We start from the raw sequence: 21,089 nt of genomic DNA on the forward strand, positions 1-21,089 counted from the left end.
GGGAGAACCAGCAACATCGCCCACATGCCTTTATTTACCTCTCCTCACACCGCGGAGCCTCAGTGCTGAACTCAGACGCGTGGAAAAAGCTGCTGAGTTGGATGTTCATACCGAGACTGACTGAGATGTGTAACCGTACTCTTCAAAAGCACACGCTGTTCCCCCAAGACTTCCATCTCCCATGGGCTCTGGGTGTCTCTCTCCCTCCCTCCCTCGCTCCCTCGCTCCCTCCCTCACCCTCACTCTAGCTGTCTGTTTCCCTTCCCCTCTCTTGCCTGGCGTATTGATCCACTAAATGCTTTCCAAACATCCCACCTCACTTCCTGCATGTGTTGTTTCTCCTCCACCGAGAGACCTTTGGGAGTTCACAGGGAGAATCTAGCTGATAGACACGTTCTCCTTCTTTCAGAGGAAGATTCCTTTTTTACACTCATTTATTTATTTTGGATTTGCGTGTGTAACTGAATGTCAGCCAGTGATTGATTAGGACTTTAATTTATTAAATCTTTGTTCTGTCTTCATGAACTGACGGGAATTGCACAAAGTATACGTCAAACCATACAGTTTATTAATTAAGCTTTTTTTGCTATTATTATAATATCCAGAGGTGAGTGTTGACCTTTTGTGTTTATTTTTGTTTTGTTCTGTGCACAAATGTTTTGATGCACACCGCGTTATCGTGGCGGTATTGTGTGTCAACTATCTGCTGAATTACATGTTATGTTTTTCAGTGGCACTTTTTTTTTTACTCAAGTTTCAGCCACATTAGATCTGAGGTTTTCAAGCCTCTGTGTTTAGCCAGGGAAATGAGACTCCTTGAGGTGCAAGGATCCATGAAAAAGGTTTTTTTTTTTTTTTTTTTTTTTAAATAAAGAAAGAAAAAAAACAGGAAGCAGCTACTTATGGAGTCCTTTATACAGTATTAGCCTAAATAGACACAGTCATTTTCACACTAATAGCACATAGAAAAACAACTTCAGTTGAATGGAAGTCTATGGGAGAAATGAGCTCCTGCCTCACCGTCGAGATTTATAACCTCAGTAAACATTTTCCTGAGCAGTTAATGGTCTCAGTCACTAGTTTCAGATCTTCCCCAATCGAACACGATGACACTTTTGTAAATTATGGTCCCATTTAGAGGGAAATAGTCGATAAAGCTTGGCATATACGAGCTGCCACAGCAGCTATATCAGCACGTATCAGATGGTCTCATTCAATAGGTGCCTGGTTGCAGGTGACGTCTGTGAACCTCTGTTTGCAAAACGTCAACATGGCGCCGGCCCAAACTGCAGTTTCTGGAGGAATGAACACGGGAGTTCAGATTTTCTTTTAGGTGACGTCACAACCAGTTCTAGCATTAATGCTTATTAGACTTTATGGGTCACTGTCATCTCTCCACAAAGCAAGGACTCCACTACATGGCCCCGGCATGACTCGACTCGCCTCACACACAAACTAGTGACTTGTTCAGTACTTCCTGCATGATTGGAGCACGGACTGAAATACAGCGGCAGGGGTTTTGATGCTGCACGCGATCGCAGGCTTTAAGCAGTGCCGTCACTAAATACACCAGATTCCTCTGTTAAATATTGAGACTTTTGTTTAGTTAAATGTTGGAGATTAATGCAAGTTTCCAGGATTTTAAGTATTTTTAATTGATCTACAGTTCGGCATTGTTCAGTTTCTTGTATCGGAAGTCTTGCTCATGCCTCTTCCAGTGACCGATCAGTGGCCGGCAGTCTGGCCAGAGCAGATACTAAAATCGCTAATGGAAAAGCAAAAAAACCATGTGTCGTGCCGTGCCATGCTGAGGTGAGTCAAGTCTTCCCGGGACGGTTTAGTGGAAAAACGCATATGTGAAACACAAAAACTGTATCCCACAAGGGCAAGCTCTGAAGTTAAGCCCACTTCCATCCAGCCTGATTCTAAGATATATATGCTCATATAATGCTGTGTTGTGATATCTATGACATAACTGTACATGTCCTACAGTTATAATAACAGTAATATTTAAAACCTGGTAACTACCAATTCACATCCACTCGTGCAACACACAGTTCAGTCACACTGAAGGGTCGTCCACTCCACTGTTGCCATTACGGTTCTATTTATATCCGCATCCACTCCTGATGTCTTCATCCTGGCCCAAATATCTCACACCGAGGCTTTGATTCCCGTCCAGAAAAAACACTGTTGCTCAGAAATAAAGCTGAACCTATTAGCGCATGCTTAAAGGAAAAACAGCAGGGTATTGTCTGTGGCAGGCTGCACTAAGCCGTTGATGTGGACAGTCAGTGTGTGTGTGTGTGTGTGTGTGAGGGGGGAATTTTGACGCCGTAGCCTCCACCACCTGCCGCTCCTGAGATGCAGCATCGCAGCGACCGCGACGTGTGGCACAGTGGGTGATTCGCTGAAAGTGATGGCATTCAATTAAAAGAAAAAAAAAAAAAAGGACATTTAATGGTGGCATGGAGCTGCGGCGTGGCCTCTTCCACACTTGGGGGAACTTTGATCATGGTATCAGTGGGGGGACAGTGGCTTGCCCTACTTCATGTAATGAGATCAACCTCACCGTCTAACAAGTAGCCGAGGGCTGCTCGTGGAGAAGTGATAAGCACGTAGAAGAGCACGGATGCAGGTGTCGTGAATAAAGCAAATAAAAATGCAATTAGCATTTTAAATGTAACTTTAAAATATAAACTAATGTCTGTTACGTTCAAATTATTGTTAAAATGTAGCGTTAGGGACAACAAGATGATAATGATGATGATTCATGGTCTCTATCTCTCCTTTATCATCTTCTCTCTTTTGAGTTCTTCTTCTTTTCACCCATTTCTCTTTCACTAACCGGGTTTCTTCCATTCTTCCCTCCACATTCTTCACTCCACTCCTGCCAAGTGCATGATCATTGTTTTCCTGGGTTTATCTACAATAATTATAAGGTCTTGATGTGAATTCCGCCGTCGTTTCTTTGGGATAAATAATTTTTGCCCCTGACCGTACCTGTGCTGCAGCTGCATACACACAAACGCTCCCTCAGTCAGATCTGACGGTGTTGCATGACAGAGCCTGTTTCATAATAATTTTAAATCACGTCTGTTCACAAAGACTAAGAGTCAGAATCACATCATCAATAGCAAAAAAAAAAAAACTTTCAGGTGTGTCTTTGTGGAACATCAAATAGGTTTGGTGGAAAAGTATTGTAGATGACAGGCTTTCTCCCTCCAGATCCGCCTGCACTGCTGTGTCACAGTGGAGAGCCTGGATGAGCTGGGTGGACGGTAGCAGCAGGCGGCTGTTTGAGGGAACCTGCCTCATTCAGTGACCCCGTAAATTTCCAGCTGAGACTCATAAAAGGTCAGGGGTTCAATGGAAAAACCTCCACGTAATTACAACTTGCGGAAGGTATGGTGTCCGTGACTGCTGCCAGGAGTCGGTGTCCGCGGCTAATAGTAGCACTAATACCCCATAGCATTTTTTTTTTTTTTTGTACTTTGAGATGTGAGGTATGTGTTTTTTTTATTTCCTGATAAAGAAAGATTTATTTTAGGGTTGTTGTTTTTTTTTAATGCCATGGTGGGATGAGTCTTTGATTGAATTACCAAATAATCATGTTAACAGATTAGCAGGTTTAAAAATGATATCCTATTTAAACAGAACCATACGTCCCTTTAGACCGAATCCTGTGTTAAATCAAAATGTCAGTGAAGTCAGTGAAGCCTTTGCTCCCGTGAGGTGGATGCGTGTTGGTTCTTAGTGTTTAGTGTTCTTGTGGTGTATTCTTTGCTTGTGGGTTTGTTTTTTTTTGACACCACTGTAACATGGTGGATGAATAGAGGCTGCCAGACTATTTTGGCAAGCCCCACCGCTGTCTCGCCCTCGCCCCGACCACAGATAGGGATCAGCAGTCTTTCCTGAGCGAACGTGGCTACTGGGGTAGTGTTACCACCTTATTTTCCTCCAGCTACATTCACAAAAGATTAGTAAAGCCATATCCAATATCACAGACTGTCAGGTCCCTTTTGCCAATCAATAGCCTTTAGATCAGAAACCAATCTGAGATTACATCATCAAAATAAAGGTATGGCTCAAGTTTGAACTGTATCTTGAAAAGACGTCGACCGTACATTTAGCACCAGATCTTAACACCTTTTTCGTCCTGCTAAATTGTGTCTTTATAAGACGGCTAGATGTTGTCGCACTTGTGCGGGACCTTGTTTGCTCTTTAGGGAGTCGGCCTGCAGCGGAGAGTCAGCGCCCACCCAGAGGCTCGATACTCTGGCAGGTGATAGATCAGACACGGAGGCTAACACGTGTTCCTCTGAAGAAGGGGATTTAGCGCAGCGCTGACCTCTTTACAACCCAACACACACACACACGAACACATTCATGTACACACATGCCAAATGTATATCACCCACTGACAAGTGACATGGAAATCAGACCTTGAGGTACATGTTTCCTGCTGGCACCCTGCTCCTTCTGTCTCTCAGCCGCTCCAACGCAAACATTCCGTGTGAACGCCACAAACCAAACTGGCTGCCGTGGTAATCTACACCAGGGATCCTGAATCGACCTGGCCATGTCCAGCTGTGCAGATGTTTTTGATTACAGCCACATTTGTGGTCAGAGTGCTTCTGTAACACACTGTGTTACCCGCCGAGGACGCGCCGGCTCGGATTTGTGGAAAGTGTAAAACGTGATAAAGAGGCTGATGTCAGTGTGCACTGTGTATGTGAGAGAGAGAGAGAGAAGCCCAGCTTTGTCTTGTCAGCCCATCAGGGGTTAGAGCAGGTGGGGACACCATCCTGACACCTCCCTACTCTTGTCTCATGGCCATTTTCTCAGAGACTCCCTCCTCGCTGCAGCCCACCCAGTCTCTGCACTATCAACAAAATCTGTCTGCTACCTTTAGCAGGTTTACAGACTTGGCCCTCAGAGGTAGAGCCGTGGAAGGGCAAGGTCCCTGTGCCTCGTAAAGGGCGCGCTGCTGTGCAGGAGGGGGGGGGGGGTGCGTACACTGCATCCCTCTGATTTTTCCCAGCTAAAATAGGGAGCTCCTAATCTCCCTTTGGCAGCGTCCGAGGGCCAGCCAATTCTGACACATTCTCTAGAAAGAAGCGCCTCTGACAGGTGAATGGCTGAAAATAGTTGAGTGTGAGACACACGTGCGCATGTTCATATCGTCACACGCGGGCTCGATGCGCACCAACGTGAACACGTGGATGTGAAATCATTCCTCCGCTTATCAATCTCTCACAGATTAACTTCTTTTTCTTTTTTTTTAACAGTAACTGCTTGGAACTCCATTTTATGTTTTTATTCTCACACTTCTTTGCTTTTGCTTTTGTCGATCTGCATATTACTAGCCACTGAGGTCATGTTGCCTGTTTTATGGTATAATTTAATCCTATTAATGGTCAAGACATAAAGAAATATTTCTGCAGGATATTATGTTACAGCCTTTAAAAGAAATCAGATTTGAATTCGGAAAATATCTGACTATGTCCCACTGTAGTTTTACAGTCCCAGTATTTGCAGCTTCTTTTTTTTTCCATTCAATTTATTTCTCTAACTTTCTGTGACTTTTAGTTGAACCCGAAAATGAATGAAATATTTTTTTTTTTCTTGGCAGTTTGGAGAAGACACATTTGCGACACTGCAAGATCTTTCTTAATTAAATATACATTAGAATGCAGGGCTGCAACTAACAATTATTTTCATAATCAATTAATCTGTCGATAATTTCCACAATTAATAGATTTGTTTGGTCTGTAAAAAGGTTAGAAAATGTTGAAAAATATTGATCTGTGTTTCCCAAACCTGGAAATGATGATATTCTTGAATGTCTTATTTGGTCCACAATCCAAAATTATTCAGTTTGAATGATTAGTTGTCCAAATGGAGCAAAGAAACCAGAGAATATTCACAGAAAGCTTTTTTTTATGTATTGTAAAAACACTCAAACTGATTATCAGAACAGTTGATGATTAATTTAGTAATCGATTCATTGAAAAATTAAATGTGAATACACAGTTAACTGAGTAAGTGAAATAATACAATTTATTGGTGTATTTCTAATATCCCGACACATTTTATTTTTTTGTAAATGTGGATATCAGTTATTTTGTAGAACTGAATAGAAATCAATTAGTCCTCTATGAAGACTGTGTTTAAGACTGCATGAGTCAATAATGTTATTGAACACAAGAGGGAAGCCAGGGTCAGGTGACCGTAAAGATTGCTCCTGTGCTCACACACACACACACACACACACACACACAGAGTGATGTCTCTCTCACATTCTGCACTAGGCTGAGAGCGTACTGTACCGCTCTGTGTGATCACATCACACTCGTAAAACACACACACACACACACTTGTACACATTCTCCACGCTCTTTTACTCCATAAGCTACATCCATACCATCCATAAAAAAAAACTTGGATTGCTTTTAAGATGATCCGAGCGCCCGTCTGGCCTGCATGTCATACCACTCAAGACACAAACTCTTGTCTGGACGCGATTGTCTTAAAAGCATATGGACACCACTTTGGTTTTTGGGCCCCGAGTTGTGGAATGTGGCGCTGGCAGTGACACAAGCGCGTTCCTTCCCCTTCCCGAGTCCTTTACAAGGGGGGCCTCATCCAGCTGTCTTGTTGTGGCCAGATTCTCAGTACTGTGCTGTGTATCACATGGGGAGGAGATAATCCCGCGCTGGGTGGATCAGGCTCTGGCTGGGACAGGCAGGCAGAGCTCTGAGGGAGGAGATGTTGAGAGTGAGAGGGGAAAGGAGACAGATGGAGCAGTGAGGGGAAAAACAGAGATCTTGCAGAAAACTGATACATTCAGCCAAAATCAGCAGCTTGTTTTGTCTCGTTCCCCCAGCAGCCTTACCATTCTTCAGCATTATCTAACCCTGTTTCCCCCCCCCCTTCTGTCGGACCCTCTGTCCTCCTGCCATGACTCTCTGCTGCTTAGCTGTAAACTGAAACTGGTTAGCACTGAGCCCTTAATTCTTGTCAGTATCTATTAATTATGGGCCAGTTGGATGTTCCAGTTCAAACAGCCCCCGCAGATCTGAGAATGTGTGTGTGTGTGTGTGTGTGTGTGTGTAGTTTGAATTTGTCAGACCCCTTGTCGGGACCAGAAGTCCTCATAGAGACCAAAATCTGGTCCTAATGAGGCAGAACTTCATTATAGTCATGTGGTTAGGTTAATGTAAGGGTTGGGCATTAACTAGTTATGGTTAAGGTTAGGTTAGACTGCCCAAAGGAAGTCCTTCCTGAAGTATCTCTCTCTGCGTGTGTGTGTGTGTGTGTTAGAGAGTTCCTTCGCATGTGCACCTGCTTTAATATATATTTTTTTGCATTACTCAAGCGCGTTGTTGAGAGAGCCCTTACTAACTGCATGTGCCTTTATTATGCCCGTGTTTGCCATTAAATGGAGAGAAGCCACTGAATTGATTTAATATGTGGAGTACATGTGCGCGGTTTCTTGAAGCGCAATTTATAATTTTGAATTTACCTTAACCGTGAGTAATGACAAACACAGCTACTCAGGCTCCATCTGTCGCAAAACCCCAGTTCCTATCTGCCTAACTGACTAATTAAAACCGCATCCACATGTGTTCAAAGAACAAGAAGTCTATTTGCAAGCCTTATTGATTACTTTAAGGCACACAAATGGAAAGCTGTGTTAGGAGAGGGGCTCTCGATTTAGCTTCAATCTGCCAGGCATAAAATGATCTCACTGTGTTTGCTGGGAAGAATGAGCTCCCTCTGGGCACGCTGGGTAATTAGGTTAGTGGATAGTCGGTGTCAGGAAATTGAAAGACCATCCTAATCGGATTCTTTTGTTTCCAGGGGAATCAGAGGAATTTATATGAGTCACTAGGAAATCTCGCACAACTCAATTCCACTTGACCATGTAAAACCTGTTTGCTCTCCCCGCGATCCTCAAACAACTTTTTAATGCAGGCGTGTAAACGCAGCGCGGGAGGCGCTTCTGATGCAGCCTCCGTGTCCTTCTGAGATGGATTCCGAGATAATCCCAGATGTGTCACGTTTGTGTTCTAACTCGGTACTTACGCTCCTTCATCTGTCACATGGAACAGTTTACTGTCGCAAAGGTTACACATAAAGAAATGCAACTGGTGTTCATATTAATGTACATGTCATATATTATTTAATTCGCTCAATATTTACATACTATATGAAGTCTTATGTGTTAAGAAATATACTGAAATAAGAAAAACAGATGCTGTATATGAACTAATACCGAGATTAAATTCTTAAATATTAAATTAAGTAAGTACATTTTATTTATACAGCACCTTTCACAGATATAAAAGTGCTTCACAAAAAAATAGAATAAAATAATAAAAACTATACTACATAAATAGTGGACACAGCCCAGTCTCCTCGAGTCATAATAACCTGCAATAAAAAAGGTTATTTCGTCATCATCATGTCAGATTTGATCACTTGATTTAAATAAAAAAAAGAATAACACAGAACCTGCAAACAGCATGTTGTACAAGTAAAAGCAGTTCTTTCTATTTTTATTCTACATGTGTGATATTTGTTGCAGGTGTGCGTCTGGACAGGGTGAGAGGAGGGCGACAGAAATACAAACGGAGACTGGACGGAGAGAACGGCGCCTACCTCGGCCTCACCATCCCCCCTCCTGCCAAAAAGCCATGTGAGTCACATAGTTGGGTTTCTTTGTTTTCTTTTTGTTTTCTTTAATTTTATTTAATGTTATTATTGTCAGTCAACGTGGGTGCCACACTTTAGTGTTACATCTTTTCATCTCTTGCAATTAAAACTGTATCAACTGTATTTTTTTTAATCCAGCCCACATTTTTATTCAAAAAATCCCAAATATTTGCTGTCACGTGAGAACACTTGTCTACCTCTGCATCCATCGTCCTCTCTCTCTCTCTCCCAGTGACGAAAATCGTTTCCCATCTGTTGGTGGTGGAGCCAGAGAAGATCTATGCCATGCCTGACCCCACCATGCCAGACGGAGACATCAAGGCCCTGACCACGCTGTGCGACTTGGCCGACCGTGAGCTGGTGGTCATCATCGGCTGGGCCAAACATATCCCAGGTAGGGGGAGATTTAACGGGACTTCATCATGAGAAGCTGTCGGTTCACACGTGCATTTTGATAATGTGTGCATATTTGGATAACTGGATACTGAAGTGATGTGTGAGCCCACATTTGTACTTTAATTTGCTGAAATGAAACCACATGAGATTACTGAAGTAGTTCACTGAGTGACTGTTGCACACAAACACCTCCCCACGCACACACACACAGGTTCATGCACACACACAGGATAATTAACATCTGCTACTCATCTGCACCAAAGGGAAAAGCCAGTCCCATATTCTAAAACCTAATCAATAAAGAGCAGCTGAAACCTTTGATTTGACTGGGTAGGGTGGGAGAGTCGGGGGAGATCCGCCCCTATGTCAATGTATTCCATTTCAATCCTAGACTTAAAGAAAGCAATCCTCTTACTTACTTAAGGAGACTACACAGGGCCTGTGGTAAAATTGATTTATTTAGGGAAATACTGACGGACTTCCCTGCGCCTTGTTGACAAATTCTTAAATAAAGCTTGTTATGCAAATGTCCGTGGATCTTCTTCTGGCTTTTCATCACGGTGAGACCTTGTGAACCGCACTATTTTGAAGGTTGGATAAACACAAAGTTGCATATGTAGCCAAAACAACTTATTAAGTATGATGTTTCATTCATTCTGTTTAATTTAACCCCGTATAAACCAAAAAAAAAGCAATAAATCCTTACATTTACATTACATTTGGACATCTGAACCCAAACATGTCCTACTGTTTGGGGTTGAAAAACGACCAAAATGATTAACCAATTATTAAAATAATACACTCAGCTGTCGTGCACTAACCGTAATGTCTATGAACACAACAGGAGATGTTTTCTTTCCTCGTTGCTGATTTATTTTCAGCTGGCACAACATTACCCACCTGCTTAGGGCTCTGCGCGCCTCTAATCTCTGATTCGCTATCTGATTTACGTTTGACTCTTTAACAATGCAATTTGGAGCGGCTGTAGGTATGTTGATCCCGAACCTGCCGTGGAATGAGCTTGGCAGAGCGATGCAGTGCAGGGCCACTGTGGTCCTGCACGAGCTAACGCGTTGCTACACAGCTTGTGTTTGTAAAAAAAAAAACAAAAAAAAAAAACAGGAGCATCCGTGAAATGAAGGCATTATTATTTATCAAACACCTTGACCAGAAGGAGTCTTGACTCAAAGTGAAAAAGAGGTCATATCAGGCAAATACAATCAAAATATCCACTTTAATTATAGCCAGCGGGTGCAGAAATAAATTCATATTTTCTCATTTTACATACCCTATGTATAACTATTGATCTTTTATGCAATGATGAATCCAGTGCAGACCTGACAGAGCTATTAAAGGGGGTGTGCGATGCTCTGGGGACATTTTACCCGGGGCCACCGGGTCAGAGTGTCACCAAGTAACAATTAAGACAAAAGGGGTCCCTACAGTTTAAGCGTTCCACTCCCACCATTACACTCATAGACCAGTGAGCAAATGGCCTTAACGATGAGGTAATAAGAGTCATTACTACACATCGCTGCATTAATGTAAAAGTCCTTCAACACCCAGGTTTTGGAGGCCCGCGAGGAAACTCTGTGGAACTCTGCTGCTTTACGCTCTGATGTTATTGTGTGGACGTCTCACTCTGATGTACTTTAGTGAGCACAAATTTAAAAAAAAAAAAAATGTCTTTAAAGAAACAACAAGCAAGTTCTTTAACCAAATGGAAACATGGAAAAGATTGTGCGGGGATTAGAGTTGTGCAGCTGTTAACACACACGAGACACGTTACACGCACACAACATTTGTAGATTTATATTTGACGACGAAAGCATTTAGCGTCCTCTGGTATTTAATGCTCGCTCAGTTCACAGCATCGCTTTCTTTCTCGTTGATTCTCTCCGTCTCTCTCTCTCTCTCTGGCTTCCTTGTTCTCCTGTTCCCCCGGCTCTCCCTCTCCTGCTCCTCCTGCTCATGCAGGGCCCTCTAGTCTCATTATTACCTCTGTCTTTTTATTAGGCCCATTAGGGCTCTTAGGAGGCCTGTAATGATACTAAATGAATAGAGAGTGAACTGCTGTCTGTTTTAGACCTCGCTCTCAATGACAGCTTCAAGCTTCACTGCCAGCCACTCAGTCTCTCTGTTTTACTGAATAGGGATTCAATTACTTATCTGTTCCCCACCTGCGCGGTACTGTTTCAAAGCGAGAGTGTATTTATTTTCTCCCAACGACCACCAACATCCTGCTGCGGGTGTGGAGCAGATTCAGCGGGCTTGCATAAATGTATTTAAATCCACAAAAATGTCTAATTTTACATTATTATGTTACGATGGTTCAATTTGACCGGAAACATCTCGGTGTATTATTTAGTTTTCTCGTGGTAGTTCAGCTTTCCATAATCCTTCACCATATCTGATGTGTAGGCAACACTTTGATTCACCCTTTTTCAGAAACAGAGACACAGACGTAACCCGGTGTGTTCAATATTGTGTCATGTTTGGTCAAACGGCAGTAAATCAGTAGGGTGAAATATTGATATTTCATCAGGGGCGGTGGGGGGGGGGGGGGGAATCACCCTCCACAACAACACTTAACTCAGCCACCTCCAGGCGACGTATCTGAAACTGCGGGGCGACCCCCGGGGAGCCGGGAAGTCACTCCACTGCTTCAGTAAATTGAGTGAAAAAAAAAAGAGCGTAATGATGAAGTACGGAGGAGGAGACAGTCCAACTGTGTGTCAGTTCTTAACAAAAATGTCTCAGAGAAGTCTAGAACTGCGAAAGCGGAAAACTGAAAAAGGTGAGAACATGGCAGAAGAAGCAGCCAGTTCCGCCACGTGTTTATGGAGGATTTCACCCCTTATCCTACACTTTCAATCGTTGAATCAGTGCTTCCTAAACTCCCTAAATACACCCCAAGGATTAAACCTATTCATTTCCCTTTGACGATTTAGTGAGTAAATTCACAAATTCCTGACGCAGCCTACAGTATCTACATTCTGTGATCCCACACTCGTCCCATCCCCCCACTAAACATGTACCGGATGTCCTCCATCAACTGTCTGTTTGTCAGATCTGAGGCTTGGATCGATCCCCCCTTTCGCATTTGGTGGACTGATTACAATCTACTAATCAATGACACCCCCACTACTCTTTTCTCTCTCCCTCTTTCCATCGCTCCTCCATTTGCCTGATAAGAGCCATCGGGAAGACCTCTTTTAAGTCAACCTGCCCCATTCCCATCCATAAAAGCTCACATTTAAAGTAAGCAGAGAGCGGTGGCTCGGAGAGCCCGTGTCAATAACCCCCAATGACCTCCCTATTCACCATAGAGCGGTTGAAAGGTATTGTGGCAGTTTGGGTGCTTTCAGGTGTCCGTCCGTTTGACGTGGTGTTTGTGTGGAATGTTAGCGGAGGAAAGTTGACGGGTGACACCAAAAGGTTGAATACAAAGGAATTAGGAATGAAGGAGAGGGCAATCACGAGATGCACACCGACCGGTGTGAGCTTAAACATCCCACGCAAGTTTGCCACATTTAAACACAGCTCTTTATGTCCAAAAGTGGAAAGCTTTTTGGGGTACAGCTCAAAGCTCCTCCTTGGAGGGTTTCTTTTGACATAGGAATGAGAAGAACAAGCAACATTATGGATGCTGTGAACTGAGTTTTGTGACTTATAACTAAAATATAACACCCTTTTTTTTTTCATTTTTAAAAATCCAGAACCGGCAGTAGGATGAGTAGAGTAAGAATGAATTCCCCTTCTTCTTTACTTGCTTTAATAGAATGAGACATGGTTGAGCTCAGGCGTGGATTTGTCCTCGCTAAGCGCTGTCCCATGTGCTCGAGCAATGTGTCGCAGGAGAAGTGTTGACGGTTGACGGGTGAAGCAGCCACGGCTCATGTTTCAAAGACCTCTACACTTGACTGATTTATATTCCTCTCTTAAGCCACCACATACAGTGGTCACCCTCTGTTTCAAGTAGGACTTCTCCAGGGATTGAACTGCATTCAATACACAGCCCATAAAACATATGGAGGACTCAACAGGGCCAGTCCGGGTGTACCGCATTAAGGGATTGCTCTCGTGCTTCGTCATGTGATCGTACGGTTATATCTAGAAGAGAAAATCTGAGAAGAAATAACACATGTTCTTCTAATCCCGCAGGTTTTTCCACTCTCTCACTGGCAGACCAGATGAGTCTGCTGCAGAGCGCCTGGATGGAGATCCTGGTGCTGAGCATCGTGTTCCGCTCGCTGCCCTGCGAGGATGAGATAGTGTACGCAGAGGACTATGTGGTGGACGAGGAGCAGGCCAGGATCTCGGGCCTGCTGGACCTGCACGTCGCCATCCTGCCACTGGCCCGGCGCTACAAAAAGCTGCGCATGGAGAAGGAGGAGTTTGTCACGCTCAAAGCCATCGCCCTTGCCAATTCAGGTAAAATTAGCCTCCTTGATCCCACAGTTAGTTCTAAGAAATGCAAAAGCTGTTCAGGCAACACACACACACACACACACAGAGAGGCATCAAGAAAGTCTCAGTTAGAATTTCACTAAGTGTACACTTTTATAAAACGTCAATAAAGACCTGGAACAACAGGATACACTGCAAAGTCTTCACGGTGTCTCTCTGATCTGCAAAAACCAGAGGTTTCACCAACAGTAAATGTTTTTATTGTACATTTGAGTCTGTTCTTAGAGAACAGTCAGTAAAGGGTAGTTGGCGTTTAATTAAAGCAGACCAAAAAAGTGTCAAGTGATTGTCCGCGTCTGCCGAGAAGATCACTTCCTCGATGAAGGATGTCTGATAAGAGGGGGGACAAAAAGGTCAGGAGCGCGTTGTTTCATTTAACAACAGTTATGTGTGTGTGTGTGTGTGTGTGTGTGTGTGTGTGTGTAAGGAGACTGTCACATTGCGCTCTCATTCTCTCCATCTCCATAACAGTGGCTGCCAGCGCGCCACAGCCGAGGGAGATATATTTAGCATTTCATTAGGAAAACAGGGGCTGTCAATAAAATGTGTTAAGTGGAGTGGAATGAGCGTTGGGGAGCGACGGGCCTCGTTTGTTCCAATGTGAAGATGCTGTGCCCGTATCGACAGTTTGCTTTTCATGAGGCCGGGGCCTGTCCCCCCACTAATCAATGCCTGTTAGGAGTCTTTTCTCCTGCCTGACTGAAAAATGAAAAATGCTGATGCCAGGAGCTTTAGTCTTCTGATGACAAACTCTCCATGGGAGAGTGGGGAGAGGGGAGGATAAATGGGAGATGAGGGCCAGAGGGAGGGAGAGAAGAGAGGGGAGTGATGGAAAGACAGGGATGTAAAGGTAAGGGAAGACGTGTGAGAGAGGAAGGCAGGGGTTGAGAGGGAGGCTCAGGGAGGGCAAGAGGGCAGCTTCGGCTCGTTTGAACACAGTCTCGCAGAGCTGCGGCTCCAGGAGTCCTGTGGCTGTGACAGCTGTGGAAATTCATGGCCATTGATTTTGTAATTAGCAGAGTATCGACGGGATTGACGCAGGGCCGCTGACGGATTACATGGAAATTGTTTCTTCAAAGTTACTTTTGCATTCCGCCCCTAACCTCCTTTAACACACACACACACACTGACACACATTTGAAAACATATTCTATCTTTCCCCACCTCTCTCTCTCTCTCTCCCTCTCTGTCTCACACACCATGCTCAAAACAGCCAAACGAGGATCAGATCGGTATTAACATGAAGGTTTCAAATGAAGAGTGCTGGAACACATGTGCGGTCCACATAGCCTAGTTAATTTCCCAAGATAGAAATGCAATTTACACAGAAGGCGACTGGTAAAAGAGACTTAATCAGTCAGTTAGGAACATAATTAGCCTTGTACTTTCCTTTTTTTCTGCCTCATTTACATGTTCGTACACAGTCTTACTTTGCCACACAACTTTCACGGCGCGCGGCTGATCTAATTCACTCGCACGCTTCAATCACTCGGCCCACGTCTGGCCGAGCTTCAGTAATGACGGCGTGTTTAGGACCAAACAGGCGGGTTTCCACTGCCATAGATGAAGCAAATATGCGTTTGTTTTGATTCAATTATAATACTGGATTGAATTGCCATTTTGATGTGCACAGTCAGCTGATGAATTGTGGATATGATGCACGCACAGATTAGACCTGACACTGTGAGTCTGGCCGGTGAAATTGGCTGAAAGCAAACCACTGCTTGTCCATTAAAGCGCTCTCTGTCTGTGTGTCCTTTGGAGGACAAGCCTGCCTCGCTTTTTTTTTTTACTAACTTGTAGACTTATACATAGATAGCAGTTTTTAATAAGACTCAACTGATTTTATTTTAGAGCCTATACATAAGGGGGCCAACTGCTCTTTCTTATGGAAATGAAGGCCATCTGCTGCCATCATTCAGCTGAACGATATCCTAGTAATGCAGCCATCTGAATTCATTAGCAGGGGGGATGTATGTGGTCCATGATACCAAAAGAAATGAATCTTTCTTTTTTTTTTTTTTTTTTCCCTGTCCCACTGTATATTTATACAGACCTACAGTACATCTCCCTCTCCTCCCTCTCCCCAGAGTCCTGGTCACGCTTAGGCATTTATTTAAGGAGTGTCATTAACCACTAACAAGAGAAAAACCTCTCTCCAAAATTGCATGTTTGCAAAGAGGAGATGTGGAATTTAAAGCCAGCTGATGCTAGTGCAGAACGCCACGTTGTTGTTGTCGTAAATGTGCTGTGCAATGCACATCGGTAGCGAAACGTTTGCTTTTCCTTGAACGCTTTTATTTAATGAAGTAGCTTTAAAGATATAGTATTATCTTTAAAGATATCGTAAAAATATCGCAGTGCACATTAGCATTAGCCAAAGATGTTTCCGATACTTTTTCAAACCATAGACGTGACTGTGTCTTTTTGGTCACCTTTTAAGGACATCATTTGCTTCACTGTCTCTTCTATAAAGGTCAGATTGAGGAAGGAAATAATTGTTACTACTTATGGGCGACGGCAGCTCAGTGGTAGAGCCAGTCGTCTTTCAACTTGAAGGTTTTGTGTTCGATTTCCTCCCGACGGCTGTGCCGGCAGCGTGTGAAGGCGTGCGAAAGATGAGGGATAGAAAATGTGCTGCACATAGATGTATGAAAGTGTGAGTGAACGGGGGAATGGGTGAATGGCAAAACTGTAGCGTAAAAGCAGCTTTGAGTGGTGACCAAGACTAGAAAAGCACTGTATAAATACAAATCATTCACTAGTTAAGCAGCATTGTGTCTTTTGTTTGTCCGTGTTCACACCCGATGAGATTTTTAGACCACGTGCTCCAACCAAAGTAGAGATAATTCAGGGCAAATTCACTCGCGGCCGAAAATCACGTCTGTGCATTGACTTTTTATGTAAACGCGACAAATTTGCGTCCGGTGTGAAAGCAGCATTACAACTGCAAAGTTTTGGTGTTTGGAGTCAGCCTCTGCTGGTCTACATGCCGATGTGTTCCTGGACAAGACACCCGACCCCAAGTCGCTCCTGACAGATGACGGCTGATTTTGAATGGGTATGATGAGCGAGTGTTGAGTGTGGATGTGCTGTTGAACTTGTGAGTGAACGTGTGTGAAATCTAGACCATTTTCAGACCTTTTGTGTCACTAATGGATCACCACTTTGCTGCACACTCAGACACCGACGCTCTCCTCAGTACGTGCAAACGCACAGCGGAACCAGACAGTGTGATGTCATCAAACTAGGTTTTTTGTTCTAACTAAGACAGCGGGAATTACATACTGTGCATTTATAATGTGCACGATCAAAATCTTCTCTTTCTCTCTCCCCCGCTCCAGACTCCATGCACATAGAGAACATCGAGGCCGTCCAGAGGCTCCAGGATTCTCTCCACGAGGCCCTGCAGGACTTTGAGGGCTCCCAGCACCCAGAGGACCCTCGGCGAGCAGGCAAGCTTCTAATGACCCTGCCTCTGCTCCGCCAGACTGCCACCAAGGCAGTACAGCACTTCTACAGCATCAAAATGCAGGGCAAGGTCCCCATGCACAAACTATTCCTCGAGATGTTGGAGGCCAAGGCTTGACACCCGGCCCGGACGTTCGACAGACAGCTGCATCGGCCAGTGAGCGGCGAGAGACAGCCCGTAAAAATAAGGGCAGCGTGCCAATTTGACAGGGAGAGGATGAAGCTTTGGACGGCCAAGTCATTTTAACACTTTTAAAATCGTAATAAACATAAAAGAAAAAAGGAACTTGAGAGGTGCGGATATCAACCTGATTGATGTGGGATCACGGTGATGATGTAAATAGAGATGTTTGTGTACAGAAATCAGGCAACGAAGGTCTTGTTATAACCAGAGACCCACTGCTGTATATCACCTGAAGCTTCTGTGAATTTGTTTCTTATCTTATTTTCATCTCAAAATGGAAGTGTGTTAATATAAATGTCCTAAAGAACTGGGTGGCTGCACAGCCACAGTATGTTTTCTTTGTTTTGTTGTTTTTGTTTCTTTGATATTTCCTAATCTCAGTTGTTCTCAGCAATAGTCTCTAACTGGTCTACATATAATATGTGTACTGTATATTTGTGTGAAATTGCACTGGCTGGGGGAGAATTGTAAGACATGTTCTTATATTCATCTTCAAAGAAAGCGCCGCCCGCCGCCGCGGGAACGCAAGGGTTCTCGATTTCCTCGTGATATATTTACCTCATAGTAGCTTCGTCAGCTTTGATGGTTATAGTCAACTTGGTGCTCACAGAAGGACAGTTGGTTGGCTGGCGATCATGGTTCTCAAAGAGTTTGCACTAAGCATCAATAAATAACGTGGCAATAATGGATAACTGTATGAGCGAGCTCCGTGCGGTGGCGTCCCAGTGTCGGTCTTTGGGGGTTTGTCGCTCGTCACCTCTCTGCGGTGGCAACTAAACATACTGTGAAACCTACACGTGTGTATACTCTGTGCTCCGAATCTATGTGGACTGTCATAAAACCTTTATTTTATACAAATACAGATAAGGGACACGATTGCGGCAACAGCTATGCAATTCAATGCGATCTAACGCAACCCGATAGTCGTGCAATAAATACATGGCAACCTCTGTGTGACCGCCTGTGGTCATTCTGAGTCTTTACGTTGTGATGGTGCTGTATTAGATTGCAATATATTGTGTAGGTTTTGCTTTTTCTTGTGTCCGCCCCCCCCCCCCCCCTTTTTTTTGGGTTGTTACTCTCAATCAAGTGTCGCTATAGTATTGATCACATTAGATCCACAGTGACTTTAAAAACAGAAAGAATAGATATCCATTCATCTACATGAGGGTCCCGGGGGCTGCTGTGGGGGTAAAGCGGGGTACGCCCCCGACAGGTCGTCAGTCATAACCGCTGAGTAACACGTGTTCTCTGAGCACAACGTGAACACACGAGACGTCACATTAGCTCATCGTTAATGAAGGGGTTAATCGTCGAGGCTGTTAACTGTAGGTTTGTGCAAACACTGATGTGAACACATTCAAAGACATACACTTTGAGAGCGTTGTATTAATCTATCGATCATAAACCAGTTGCCAAATGATGAAAGAAATCGGCAGAGTAAGGTGACACAGATATGAAGGTATTTCTTATAAAATCTTACAATAATTACACAATATTCTGAGGCAGATATTGTCCTTTACGAACACTTGAAAGCAGCCGTGTCTTTAAAGTGTCAAGTGCCATTAGCTTCTGCCCAAACGAGGCGAGATGAGAGAAAGCCGAGCGACCAGTAACTACGGACAATCCCCGCAGGGACACACACGCTATTGATTGACTGTAATGTAATGCATAGATAATTAAAACCCAACACATTAGAGAATACAATTCCACTGATGCACCCCCCCCCCCCCCCCAATGCATAACTAGCTAATCCATCCTTAGCTCAAATTAGTAGGGGTGTGTCACCTTTGTACAGTAGCAAAACCAAAGCATTCGTGACTTCAGATACTTTATACTTTGAAATTGACTCATGTTGATAAAACACCTGCTGTTTCCACGTCAACATAGATGTCACTCACGATATTTCCCTGACAGTAACACCTTCATCCTGCCGGGTGTCCCGCTGTGTGTCCATCCTTTTTAAGACGACTGCGAGAGACTGCGGAGACACTAAAGGAAGAGCCTCTGTCTCGTCGCGTTGTGCCAGTCGAGTGAAAACACATTTGACTTTTCCCGCCACTGATCAGAGTTCGTTGACGCAAAAACCCTCCTCTGTGCACTTTAAAGACGGAGAGCCGATAATTGTTTCCCAACTTTCCCATCCCCCAATTTATTATAAGGAAAAATAAAAGAAAAATGCCTAATTTATTTTCAGAGCTCTTAAACCGTTTTGACTACATCCAATTAATTCTAATTGTCTCTTAAGCCGAAATTCTCAATAGAAATGGAGCAATTAAATCTCTGCTTTGGCTCCACCTCGGGGAGCGGAGACGTTTTATTTCGGTGGATGGTTGACGGGGAGGGGGTCCGTCTAAACCTCGACAAAAGCGATTTCATGGATGTCTGTTACAGTCTCATAACGGAGCGATCACTGGGCTATGCAAGGCGAATATGGCCACCTATGTCCCCTGTGTTGTGGAGCATCAGACTTGACATTTAGCTGTGCTTTGTTTACAACATGAAACATCCTGTGTCGTGCTGTCCATGGCAAATGTATTGTGCATATTCCCCCTATGCTATACTGTAGCTGCTGTGCATTGATGTAGCGGTGATCATTCGTTTCATCATTTGCCCGCTTCAATTCATCTCCCGTGATGTAGTAGCAACTTCAGCACCAATTTAGAGCCCACCTGAATTGCTATATAATGCAAACTACTGTGTCATGTCAAAGGGTGATTAATCAAGTGAGACGGAGTCCCTTATATTTGTCCATGGTGGGATATTTTCTCGTTTTAAATTTTGTTTTCTGTGTCCGTCTGTCCCCCCACACTCACACTTTGCGGTCGTCGACACAGCAGGACTTACAGCGAGTGAAGTCATCTACACCCTATACCTCAATTCATATTTTGAAAATTACACTGGGTTTGGAAGCGGGCCATGGGAGCCTCCTGGGAATCAGTGGCACAGAAATAAAGTGACATCACTGACTGGGTTTAAAAAAAAAGGAAGAAAAAAAAAATGTAGATGAACCCACTGCAATTGGGGAACACATTCCTCGGAGGAGAAAGCTGCTTATTCGCTGTTCCATTTGTGGACTTATCTTATCTCCATGCACTCTGAGATGACGAGATTTACATAAAACATGGAGGAACCACCCCGGCCATCGCGGTGGCGCGGCGTATAACGGACCCCTGCTAGGTGTATGTACCATAGACATGTAATTACCCAAGAGGTTACTCCCCTCAGAAGTATTATGTTAGCAATTGTGATATATGAATCAAGTTAAAAGGAAGCTTTGGTTCATTTGAATTATAAAACTTTGCCCTATACTCAGAAAATAACAGGGTAACTACGTGTGTGCACACGTTCAGTGTCGGGAAGTTTGCAAAGGGGGGAAAATATGAACCATGAAAGCAGCTTGTTTCACTGGACTGTGTTGTGTGCCATTTCCTTGTGTTTTGTTTGTTGTGCTCATGCCTACTGTACCCATGTGTAAATATATGCTTTTTTTTGGAGTGAGTCGGATCTTACAGTGCACTGAATGTACAGTGACAATAAAAAAATCACATGGTTTATGTAATCAGAGCTCATGGTTTGTTAAATATCTTCAAGTCAGATAATGATAATTGTCTATATATTGTCTAATTAGCTATAGAAATCAGAAAAGAGAGGAAAAAATATCCACACACTGCTTTTGGTCTTCTCGTGTAGAACTGAGGAAGAGAATCTGTGTCCAACACACAGTGTTTTATTGTACAATAATAGAATTGGGAACAGAAAAATCTGCATTTTTGAATGTGTTAACACTACTGTAGAAAAGTCTGACATATAAATGTTAGTTTCATCATCGAGCCTAAGGAAACAT

The 21,089-nt window shown here is 43.6% G+C and overlaps 1 protein-coding gene across 4 annotated transcripts in view; it reads left to right on the top strand.

Moving 5' to 3' along the window:
* LOC131443659 (steroid hormone receptor ERR2-like) overlaps window positions 1-20,804 on the top strand; it is a 105,180-nt gene extending 84,376 nt beyond the window's left edge. For all 4 annotated transcript variants that reach the window (XM_058613481.1, XM_058613482.1, XM_058613480.1 and 1 more), the window contains exons 4-7: window positions 8,594-8,704; window positions 8,954-9,115; window positions 13,282-13,551; window positions 16,932-20,804. In XM_058613481.1, coding sequence (XP_058469464.1) covers window positions 8,594-8,704; window positions 8,954-9,115; window positions 13,282-13,551; window positions 16,932-17,176 — 788 coding nt within the window. In that variant the 3' untranslated portion in view covers window positions 17,177-20,804. The remainder of the gene's footprint in view (window positions 1-8,593; window positions 8,705-8,953; window positions 9,116-13,281; window positions 13,552-16,931) is intronic.
* The last annotated feature ends 285 nt before the right edge of the window (window positions 20,805-21,089 follow it).

This window comes from Solea solea, chromosome 17, assembly GCF_958295425.1.
Source record: "Solea solea chromosome 17, fSolSol10.1, whole genome shotgun sequence".
In the NCBI taxonomy this organism is placed as follows: domain Eukaryota; kingdom Metazoa; phylum Chordata; class Actinopteri; order Pleuronectiformes; family Soleidae; genus Solea; species Solea solea.